This window comes from Podarcis vaucheri, assembly GCF_965113315.1.
Source record: "Podarcis vaucheri genome assembly, chromosome: 6".
Classification (NCBI taxonomy): domain Eukaryota; kingdom Metazoa; phylum Chordata; class Lepidosauria; order Squamata; family Lacertidae; genus Podarcis; species Podarcis vaucheri.
Genome location: NC_138764.1, coordinates 75,419,574 through 75,432,121, shown reverse-complemented (window position 1 = coordinate 75,432,121; position 12,548 = coordinate 75,419,574). Strand labels below are relative to the sequence as shown.

General features: G+C 44.6%; 1 protein-coding gene across 2 annotated transcripts in view; it reads right to left on the bottom strand.

The window, feature by feature from the left end:
- MMP24 (matrix metallopeptidase 24) overlaps positions 1–12,018 on the bottom strand; it is a 38,740-nt gene extending 26,722 nt beyond the window's left edge. The window contains exon 1 of one of the 2 annotated variants that reach the window (XM_082227487.1): positions 11,773–12,018. In XM_082227487.1, coding sequence (XP_082083613.1) covers positions 11,773–11,934 — 162 coding nt within the window. In that variant the 5' untranslated portion in view covers positions 11,935–12,018. The remainder of the gene's footprint in view (positions 1–11,772) is intronic. The other variant, XM_082227488.1, reaches the window with a different exon arrangement.
- Positions 12,019–12,548: the final 530 nt, after the last annotated feature.

The window sequence follows — 12,548 nt, the reverse complement described above, 5'->3', positions numbered from 1 at the left end:
AGGGTGATTAGCTGCAAAAGAAAGCTTGAAGGTGAGAATATGTTTTTTCCCCCAGTCTTCAGGTGACCATAAACTATATAAAGAAGAACAGCCATATAAAATGGGATAAAATGAGTTTTTTGACAGGATTGACAGCTTCCCCTTCAGAATCAGTAAAGTGGCATTCAAAACCCCACAGTGCATTAACATTTCTTACAGCATTCCCTGAACCTTAGGAAAATGACCAATTTAGTACTTTAATTCCTGCAGTGGCAGAGCTAAGGTAGAAACCCATGTTTCTATATTTTCACCCAAACATCTGAAACTTCCCCCCCAGGGTTACAATATTTCTTTTGGACTTAATAATAAAACCCATTTATGAGTTTTGAGGTCCAAATTATAGGACCAAGGTATTTTAATATGCACAAAGCATTTCCCCCCTCTTCTATATACTTTTAATCTGATTAACTTTTCAAAAGCAGAGAACTTAAAACATTCAGGTGCATGAGTTCATGTAAATGATACTGCCAGAAATGTATAGGGAAATGTACTCGAACAAAATGTTAACAGAAGAAAAAAGAAAATAAACTGAGAATCCTAATGCCTGCCTGAAACAGTTCACTGGATTTTTCACATTAAAACTATAGGCGGAACAAATATTCTAGAAAACTCATCTCTGTACTGGGAAATTGAAACAGTTGGCACTTTATGTACCACCCTGGAAGACAGTGGTCAGAAAGCCTATTGCTGTCATCGGAAAAATGTTTCTTACTTTGTTTCAATTTTTTCTAGCTTCAGCTATGAAACACTATTTAATTCCTTAGTCGGCTATATTAAATAATTTTCTAATATTAGTGTTGCCTCTGTAAGAATCTGAATGCAGTGAACAGAACTCACTTTTCCTGTTGGATAGATGAAAAGGGGTAAACCGGCTAACACTGACCTGATTCACATGGATTATTAAGTAATTTTTTAGTGTTCTGTGTGAACATTGCCCAGTGGCTCAGCTATGGTACAATTGTAGCCAACAAACCACAGTCTGACACCATGGCTTGTTGTTAGCTTATGAATCTTGATTTGTTTTAACTATGACTTTATATTATGTGGGAAACTAGCACCCTTCCTTAACCATGGGATGTTTGGCCACCTAACCTCAGAGCTCATCAAGCTACAAAGGTTCAAGTAGCTGGAAAACAAACCAAGCTTCAAATAAATAAGCCATGGTTTGTTGATTGTCTGTGGGACAACTGGTAGCTACAGTAACTCATGGTTTCCTATATAAGCCAGAGCTTAGTGTTGCATTTGAAGCAGATCAGCCAAGGGTGGCAGGGAGGGGCAGCTGCCCCCCCATCAATAAAATTCAATAAAAATACATAGCAAACTGAGATTCTGCCCCCCCTAACAAAAGGCCTGTCCCCCCCTAACAAAAATCCTGGATACGCCCATGCTTGAATCTATATTTAACTTATTGCCCCCAAAATGCCTAATGTTTTAAATATTCAGTCATTGATATAGTAGACAGGAATTCAATATCAAAATTATAACAGATTATGGCAAGGTGAAAGAACATGGACTACATAATAAGAATGTGTTTAGTGGAGGTATTTGGTGAACTGCCAAAAACTGGTAAACTGATGTATCCAATTTAGATTGATATTAGACAAACTATGATAGACGTTAGCATACATTGCAGCCTAATTGATCACACACGTATGTTATGTACAAACATTTCCCATAAGAAAAAGAAGTAGCATAGGATGGTACCCAATGAATTAGTTATGTTAGTGCAAGGATTTCGGGTTGTATAACAGAACTTCTCCATCCTCTCCTCCCCCTACACCCCTAAACCTATTCTGGGTCATCCCCCCCCCCTGGAGGGTGGTTTGTGGTGTGTAACAGGGGGAAAGAGAGGAAGGGGAGCTTCACTGCACAAACACAAATCCTTGTGCTAATGCAACTTATTTTGTTAGATGCTGCCCATAATTCTGGAAACGTTAAACAGAACTTGCTGTGGAGGAAAGGTATTTAATAACACTTTTAGTAGCTTCTTCAAAACTACTAAAGTCAAAGCTACTTCAAAGTCAAGAAAACCAAACTTAAATGTGAAAATTATTTTTATAAAGACATCAAGTCAACAGAGTAGAGGACAATGTTTAAAGCTTCTCAAGATACATTAAGAACAGAAATGAACTGAAAAGAGAGCAGTAATCACATAACTCAACATTACTGTGATTATGGAGAAAGTTACAGTTACAGTATTTATTTACCTCTTTAAAATAGAAGCTGAGACATGGACTCCTAATAATCCAACAGAATATTTTAACATGATCATCTCTTCACTCTACAGTTAGTGTTAGAAACTGCATGATATTGAATCTTATGGTTAGAGTAAAATGGCTGTGATCCAAAGAACCACATAGCTGGCTCCATACACCTGAGGAGGGCTGTGCTAAACACTCCTTCCGACATTTTGTATTCCCCATAAGTATTGCCTCAGTTGACCAGTAGCTTGAAGCAGGACAGCCATAACTGCTCTGCAACAATTTCAGTTTCATGGAGATTTAAATAATTTATATTCTCTTGCATAATATTTTAATTATGAGCAGACAAACCGATACCTGAAGGAAAGCTTCTATGAGTTCTACAATGCATGCCTCAAATGACTAACAGCCCAATCTCAACACTTGCTGCATCAGCAAACAATTCCTTCAGATGGAATATATTGATGGCTGTTTCAACATGTCACAAAAAGGAGCTGGGCAGATAAAAAATTCATTATCACCTAAACTGACTTTGGTTCACATCCGTGTTTGGATTATGGGAAGAACTATGGTGTAATTTCTGTTGGATTAAATCTTTCTGCTATTGTCACTCATAGAATCATAGAATCATAGAATCATAGAGTTGGAAGAGACCACAAGGGCCATCGAGTCCAACCCCCTGCCAAGCAGGAAACACCATCAGAGCACTCCTGACATATGGTTGTCAAGCCTCTGCTTAAAGACCTCCAAAGTAGGAGACTCCACCACACTCCTTGGCAGCAAATTCCACTGTCGAACAGCTCTTACTGTCAGGAAGTTCTTCCTAATGTTTAGGTGGAATCTTCTTTCTTGTAGTTTGGATCCATTGCTCCGTGTCCGCTTCTCTGGAGCAGTAGAAAACAACCTTTCTCCCTCCTCTATGTGACATCCTTTTATATATTTGAACATGGCTATCATATCACCCCTTAACCTCCTCTTCTCCAGGCTAAACATGCCCAGCTCCCTTAGCCGTTCCTCATAAGGCATCGTTTCCAGGCCTTTGACCATTTTGGTTGCCCTCTTCTGGACACGTTCCAGTTTGTCAGTGTCCTTCTTGAATTGTGGTGCCCAGAACTGGACACAGTACTCCAGGTGTGGTCTGACCAGAGCAGAATACAGTGGCACTATTACTTCCCTTGATCTAGATGCTATACTCCTATTGATGCAGCCCAGAATTGCATTGGCTTTTTTAGCTGCCGCGTCACACTGTTGGCTCATGTCAAGTTTGTGGTCAACCAAGACTCCTAGATCCTTTTCACATGTACTGCTCTCAAGCCAGGTGTCCCCCATCTTGTATTTGTGCCTCTCATTTTTTTTGCCCAAGTGCAATACTTTACATTTCTCCCTGTTAAAATTCATCTTGTTTGTTTTTGCCCAGTTCTCTAATCTGTCAAGGTCGTTTTGAAGTGTGATCCTGTCCTCTGGGGTGTTAGCCACCCCTCCCAGTTTGGTGTCATCTGCAAATTTGATCAGGATGCCCTTGAGTCCATCATCCAAGTCGTTGATAAAGATGTTGAATAAGACCGGGCCCAAGACAGAACCCTGTGGCACCCCACTAGTCACTCTTCTCCAGGATGAAGAGGAACCATTGATGAGCACCCTTTGGGTTCGGTCAGTCAGCCAGTTACAAATCCACTGAGTGGTAGCATAGTCAAGACCGCATTTTACCAGCTTCTTTACAAGAATATCATGGGGCACCTTGTCAAATGCTTTGCTGAAATCAAGGTAGGCTACATCCACTGCGTTCCCTTCATCTACCAGGCTTGTAATTCTGTCAAAAAACGAGATCAGGTTAGTCTGACATGACTTATTTTTCAGAAATCCATGCTGACTATTGGTGATCACAGCATTCCTTTCTAGGTGCTCACAGACTGTTTGCTTAATGATCTGCTCCAGAATCTTCCCTGCTATTGATGTCAGACTGACTGGGCGGTAATTATTTGGGTCCTCTCTTTCCCCCTTTTTGAAAATAGGAACAACATTTGCCCTCCTCCAGTCTGCCGGGACTTCGCCTGTTCTCCAGGAATTCTCAAAGATGACTGCCAGTGGTTCTGAGATCACATCTGCCAGTTCTTTTAATACTCTTGGATGCAGTTCATCTGGCCCTGGAGACTTGAATACATCTAATCTAGCCAAATATTCTTGTACTATCTCCTTAGTTATTCTGGGCTGTGTTTCCTTTGCTGAATCATTTGCTTCAAATTCTTCAGGTCGGGCATTGTCTTCTTTATCGGAGAAGACTGAGGCAAAGAAGGCATTGAGGAGTTCAGCCCTTTCTGTGTCCCCTGTTTGCATTTCACCATCTTCTCCTCTGAGTGACCCCACTGTTTCTTTGTTCTTCCTTTTGCTACGAACATACCCATAAAAGCCTTTTTTGTTGCTTTTAACCTCTCTAGCAAGCCTGAGTTCATTCTGTGCTTTAGCTTTTCTGACTTTGTGTCTACACGTGCTGGCTATTTGTTTGAATTCCTCTTTGGTGGTTTCCCCCCTTTTCCATTTTTTGTACACATCCTTTTTTAATCTTAATTCAGTTAAAAGTTCTTTAGATAGCCACCCTGGTTTCTTTAGGCACCTTCCATGTTTTCGTCTCATTGGTATTGCCTGACGTTGTGCTTTTACTATCTCCGTCTTAACAAACTCCCAGCCATCATGAACTCCCTTTCCTTTTAGTATTGCTGTCCATGGGATCTCACCCAGCACTTCCCTAAGTTTTATGAAGTCGGCTTTCTTAAAGTCAAGAAATTGAGTCCTAGTATGCTTGGCTGCTACTGTCCGCTGTATAGTAAACTTCAGAAGAGCATGATCACTCGCGCCTAATGATCCTTCCACATCTACCCCACTAACCAGGTCATCAACATTGGTTAGGACCAGGTCTAAAATGGCTGTTCCTCTTGTTGCTTCTCCCACTTTCTGGACAATGAAGTTGTCTGCAAGGCCAGTGAGGAATCTGTTTGACCTTATGCTCTTGGCTGAGTTTGACGTCCAACAAATATCCGGGTAATTGAAGTCCCCCATTACTACTATCTCCCTTCCTTTTGCATGCTTGGCCATCTGTTCCAGGAAGGCATCATCTATGTCCTCCGTTTGGCTTGGGGATCTATAGTAAACTCCCACAATGAGGTCTCTGTTATTCTTCTCTCCCTTAATTTTGACCCAAATGCTCTCACTTTGGCTTTGAGGTTCTAAATCTTGGATCTCTTCACAGGTATACACACCCCTGACATATAACGCCACTCCTCCTCCTTTCTTGTCTGGTCTGTTTCTCTGAAATAGATTGTATCCCTCCATTATTACATTCCAGTCGTGGGACTTATCCCACCAGGTTTCAGTGATGCCTATTATGTCATATTTAGTTTGCTGTACCAAGAGCTCAAGCTCATCTTGTTTATTTCCCATGCTTTGCGCATTAGTGTACAGACATTGAAGTCCATTACCGTATTTTTCGCTCTATAACACGCACCTGACCATAACACGCACATCATTTTTAGAGGAGGAAAACAAGGGAAAAAACATTCTGAATGAAACAGTGGATGTATCATTTTTGTGCTTCATGCTGTGGCCACAGACATGTGATCTGATGGTGAATTTGGGCTGACCCAATGCAAAGATCCTGAGGATCCATGTGGATCCATGCTTTGTAACCACGTTTTTGCACCATTGCAGCCCCAGACAACAGTGGGTGCGTGATTTGGGGGGGCAGGCTGTAGCCATGGACATGCTATGTTCTCTGGTGGTGAATTTGGGGGTGACCCAATGCAAAGATCCTGAGGATCCATGTGGATCCATGCTTTTTAACCACATTTTTGCACCATTGCAGCCCCAGGCAACAGTGGGTGCATGATTTTTGGGGGGCAGGCTGTAGCCATGGACATGCTATGTGCTCTGATGGTGAATTTGGGGGGGTGACCCAATGCAAAGATCCATGTGGATCCATGCTATGTAACCACGTTTTTGCACCATTGCAGCCCCAGACAACAGTGGGTGCATGATTTGGGGGGGGGGGCAGGCTGTAGCCATGGACATGCTATGTTCTCTGGTGGTGAATTTGGGGGTGACCCAATGCAAAGATCCATGTGGATCCATGCTTTTTAACCACATTTTTGCACCATTGCAGCCCCAGGCAACAGTGGGTGCATGATTTTGGGGGGGGGCAGGCTGTAGCCATGGACATGCTATGTGCTCTGATGGTGAATTTGGGGTGACCCAGTGCAAAAATCCTGAGGATCCATGTGGATCCATGCTTTTTAACCACATTTTAAGTGGGGAGGGAAGGAAAAACACAGAAGGGCTAAGAATGCAGGAGTGGGGTATAACGGGAGAGAGAAAAGGAAGGCAAAAGTTTCCCCCACGCACCCACCCAAGCCAGCCAGCGCTCTCTCTCTCTCTCTCTCTCTCTCTCTCTCTCTCTCTCTCTCTCTCTTTCTCTCTCTCCCACCTGCATGTTTTCAGCAGCACCGGAGCACAGAGAGGAAGGAACAGAGCACAGAGAGGAAGGAACGACACTCTGCTTTCCCCTCTTCTTTCCTGGAGGGGAGGGGCTTTCCCTGCTCTTTGTTCCGTTTGAGCAAACACAGTAAGGAAACAGAGAGGGTGGGCAGTAAGACCCTGAGGCAGAATGCAGGAATGCACCCACTTCCTCTTTTCAGGTTTCCCTTTCAGGTTTCCCAGCTCCCTGAAGCGCGGTTTGATTTTTGCCCGATTTTTCGGCTCCAGGGACCACACATTCGCTGCATAACACGCACAGACATTTCCCCTTCCTTTTTAGGAGAAAAAATCTGCGTGTTATAGAGCGAAAAATACGGTAATCATTCCCCCGTGTCTCTTATTTAAGGATTTTTTCCTCCCTCCACTAGGTCCGCGTGCTGTTTGCTCCATTTGGTCTATGACATTTGGATGATCATCTTCATTAATTGATAGACTCCTACCTTCAGGAGCACTGTCTCCCTCCCCCACATTAGTCAGTTTAAAGCCCTCCTGATGAGGTTTCTGAGATTTTTGGCAAAAACATTTCTCCCAACCGTTGTGAGGTGCAGCCCATCACTTGCCAGAAGTCCATCTTCAAGAAACTGCAGTCCGTGATCTAAGAATCCAAACCGTTCCTGTTTACACCATTTGCGAAGCCAGCTGTTCACTTCCACTATTTTCCCCTCTCTCCCTGGGCCACGTCGTTCAACTGGGAGGACAGACGAGATGACAATTTGTGCACTCAAGACAAACTCAAGAGTTTGTGCAAGGGGAAATTTTTTTTTTGTTTCAAAGGACTACCAACCACCAACAAATGTCTAGCAATGTAAACTGAACTTTAGAATAAATATTCAGAGATTTGAATTGAGGCTCAAAGCAAACAGGCAATTGCCCTAAAAATGGCAATATATTATATATCTTTGTATTTACCTTTTAGGCCTGTTTCAACAATTCACATAAGCACCTAGTAGAAATATCATTTATGGAAATAGCAGGATTTACTGTATACAAATGGGTCTTACTCAAAAATGCCAGAAAGCTACTTTGCAACTACTCATTTCTAACCTAGGATTGCCTCCTCTGCAAGGAGACAGCAGCTTCAAGCCTAATGATAGAACCACCCCGTGCTAGTTAATGTCAACCTACACAGCAGCTGCACCTTGTGTTCATTGATCTGATGCTGAAGTCCACAAAGTACTTAGTACTTCAGTACTTAGCAAGTGAATATAAAGTAAAGCACCAAGGACTTCATGCATCCGTAGACTGACAAACCCAAGGGGGGGGGGGAGAGCTATAAATTGCATGCCTAATGGTACCTGTAACATATTTGCCTCTCATTTCTATTGCTTATGAATTGCTTATGAGGATGGATTTTCTCTATACTTTTCATACACAGCTATGCTGCCTCCACAATACAAAACAACAACAACAAACACCAGTATGAACCTGTGCCAGGTAGTGTGTACAACCTTGACCATTAACAATATAATTCAGGGCTCAAGACCCAACTATTCACTCAAATATTTCTATATTCAAATAGATTTCTTGTAAACGCTTCTATAAAACTCAAGCAAATTATGTCATATTATTTTCTGTCATTTGAATGAACTTGAGAATGGTAGCTACTCCTAGTTCAAATGGCTTGAGAACTAATGGTTCAAACTTCATGAAAAATGGCACCCAGGAGGACATATCTAGTTTAAAAAATACTTGGGTAAATACTGTTAATGACTCTATTGTTTCAATTCATTTTATGCTTCTTTACATCTATGTTTCTAGCTTTCATTGCTCTCCTCTACTCTTCCCCTGCTCCATATCATAAATCCAGATAGCATAACTGCATAGTTTTACATATATTTATTGATTGCATAGCATGTAATTAATCTATTGATCATTCACATTGTCAATTAAACTTGGCTCCATTAGCCTATGTTTGCAACTAAGGCTGTAATCCATCTGTCCCCTTCTGCTTGTCAGTGGGAGATGGAAAGCAGAGCTCACTCCATCAGCTCTGCTGTGACAGACCAGCTCCATCAGGACTCCTCTCCCTCAACTTTCACCTTGAAGCAGCCATTTCATCAGACTGCCTCTGTGAGAAAGATAGGAAGCAGGGCTCATTCCATCAGTTTGCCATCAGGCACCTCCTACCTCTGAATTGTACCAGAAGCTGGTCATTATAAGAACAGAACTGGGGCCTGAGTTGGATTTTGTGTGCAGGAAGGGACTATATATATATTAAAATGTATTGTATGGGAGCCTTTTTGGCTAAAGAGCAGGGTACAAACCCTCTAAATAAATATATAAATCCTAACCATGGCTACTCAGAAGTCAGTCCCATTTACTCACAGTTAAATGGGGTTGGGATTACAGTATAAGACTGGAATCCTATACTCACTTACTTTGGGGCACATCCAACTGAACTCGAATGGGAATTACTTCTGAGTAGCCATATATTTCACTGTAAAGGAGGATCTCTCTGCAATTGCAACCCTGCATCCAGTTACTCAGGTACAGAACTCATTAAAGGAAACTTAACCATGCATAATTAAGGGCAGGAATGCATCCACAGCTATCACACAGCAGCACTACCACTGGGGGGTGCACACATGCCATGGTAGTTTCTCCGCTCAAAGAATCCTATCCAGAGAATGTTAGGCTACAGACCTACACACATTTACATGGGAGTAAATCCTATTGAACTGAATGGAATTCCTTCTAAGGAAACATCTTTAAGAATGCACTATTAGTTTCACTTAACATTAGCTGTGATGTGATCCACTTGTCCCATTGATTTCAAAATGTAACTTTCTCCAAATTGGGGCCACGGAACTGTAGCATATTAAATGTAATTAGCACAAGCTCCTTCATTACAGGAACATTCACCTGCACATACACACCCAACTCTACAGATCAGCCTTTCTCAACCTAGGGTCCCCAGATGTTGGACTACAACACCCATTATCCCTAGCTAGCAGGACCAGTGACCAGGGATGATGGAACTAATGGAACTTATTTCAGCTACTTTAGGCATGCCCAAATGCTTGGCTGCACCCATAATGATACAACATCCCCACCCCATCTCCCAAACTACTTTAGAAAGTTTCCTTAGTCTATGGATGTATAAACCTGCCATTTCCACTTTCTCTTTCTTCCAGTCTTAAATTCAGATATCCATATCCGCACATCAGCTTGAGATTTATTTATTTTTAAAAGTTCACGAAAATTTGGCCTTTTCGTACAAATTTCTCCTAATACAGTATACACTCTTGTATGTAAAAAAGGTAAAGGGACCTCTGACCATTAGGTCCAGTCATGACCGACTCTGGGGTTGCGGCGCTCATCTTGCTTTATTGGCCAAGGGAGCCGGCATACAGCTTCCGGGTAATATTGCCTAAAATATACCTTTTTTGCCAAACAAATTTCCCTAATGCATTTTGCATGTTATTTTAAAGAATATATACATTTGAATGCACATTTTACTAGAGTATATGCATTTCTGTACATAGTACTTGTCTGAAGGACAGCACTGCAAGATCTAGGAAAGTGCTTATTTCAAAGAATGGTTGTTCATGTATTGCTGCAGAAAACGTGGATTAAGCAGATTTGCTCTTAAATGCAAACAAAAAAAAATTTCTTCCCCAGTCCTATCTCAGGGTCAATAGTGGTTTAGCATGTGATGTGAGGGGCTGCTGCTGCTGTGCGAGCAATGTCAGCTACAAGATCCTTGGGGCATCTCACCAGCAGCCATTGGTCAGTAGCAGGTCAATGTTAAGAAACAGACCAGCAGTTCCCATGTATCAGAAGTTTTATGCACAGGTTTGCTAGCCTGTCACTGCTCTGTGAAGGTTCTACAGTTGCAGTTAACGGGACTGTCCTTATCTCCTACCCACCTCATTAATTTAACCCTTCCAAATCGGTATATTCAAGACCGAGTAGGTAATAACACTCAGCTATATTGACAAACAAAACTGCACACCTCATATAACTGGCCAACCTCATCCTAAACGCTAAAATGTGCATTGTCAACCATGCATATCTTCGTCCTTAAAAGTTGTGCCTGGTTGCATTTTCACACCATGCTTTTCTATTATTCCTATTATTGATGGAAGGCATTAACACTGAGACATGTACCAAACAACACCATAAAAAGCTAGCAAAAGGAAGAGGGTACAGGAATATAATTACAGACCCAAAATCAACAGCACCATTAACGTTTAGCCAGCGCCGTACTTCTCCCTCTGTGCCTGCGCTGCTGGCCACAAAAGCGGTGCATGCTGCTCAATAACATGTATGCACGTTCCTATATACTGGCAGATCTTTCCCATGATCGACCCATTAGGGACGTAAAAGAAAGAACATTTTCGAGTCGTCGTCCCCCCCCCCCCCGGAGAAGCTGGCTCACATGTTTCATGTGCCCATTTCCATTAGACCAGGGCATCCCGATTCACCTTTCTCTCCCTCGCGCATCCTAGCCACCGTCCTCCACGGCATTCCCCCTGACCCCCACAATCGCCGCCGCCGCCGCCCCTTATTCCCTGCAGGCGGAAGAGAGCAGCTGAGGCCCCTTCCCCAGAGGACCCCACGCCAGACCTCCCAGGCAGCGGCACCCAAACATATCTCCCCCCCCCATCAGCAGGCTTCCTGGAGATCCCCACTCCTTCCTCTGAGGGAAGGAAAACAGCCAACAACACCCCCCAGGCGCCGGGAGGAGCCCCTCGACCCGCGTCCACCTTCATTTCATTGGAGACAACGCCGCCGTGCCAGGAGGAGAGCGAGGAAGGGGGGGGGCACCCCAGCAGCCCCTCCCTGTCTCTGCCAGCCTTGCCAGCCTGGGGAAGGCGCACTGGTCCAGCTCCACCTCGCCTCCACCTGCCCTCCCCTTCAGCCGGGGGGCGACCCAGCAGGCCGCCCCCCCCCCAGGTTGCCGTGCCCGGGGGCTGGGAGCGGGCGGGGGCGACGCCCGGGGATGGAGAGGATGAAGGAGCCCTCCGGGCGGCAGCTTCCCATTTGTCTCCCTCACGGCACCCACCCAGGCAGGCGGCTCGCCGCTCCCTGTCCCTACCGGGCCGACGCTGGTGTCCCCAGAAGCGCAGAGCAGGGGGGCGCAGAGGAGGAGCAGGAGCAGGCGGAGGCACCCCCAGGCAGGGGCTCCGCGGCATCCCCGCTGCCTCCGCTCCATGGCGGGGCCCATCCCTGCACCTGCTCAGGCAGGGAGAGCAGGGCCTGGCCGACCGCGCATGCGCCCGGCCACAGAGGTGGGAAGGGGACGCGATGCAACTCAACCCCGCTGGTTCCTTGAGGTAATCGCGCGCGCGCGCGCAAACACAGGCACACACACAGACAGACGCACACTCAGACAGTGCCCACCACCCGCCCTGGGAGCCTCCTTCCCAGGTGGCGGGAAAGAAGGGTTTCCGTTCCAGGTCTGCCTGTCTGAAGGGCGCGCCTTGGAGAAGCTCGCCAAGGGTGGGCACCGTGTGTGGCAAACGCGGCGCCGCTTGAGGAGAAGGGCGGGCGGGCGAGGGTTGGTCTTAGACCGGGTCGGAAAGACGGCACTAAAAAAAAAAAAGGCTGAAGGGCTCAAAGATGCTCGCCAAATCACGGGGGGAAAGTATCAGCAACAGAACGGGCTCTAAAGTTCTTTTGGCGCGCAATCCTCACCATGCCTACTTGGAAGTCAGTCCTTTTGAATTCAGTGGCGCTTGCAACCTTAGATATCAAGTGTCTTGATTGCAGATGGTCACCGTGTGAAAGTTCCTGATGCTGTTAACCTGGATTATTCAATCTGAAATTATCCACCACTGG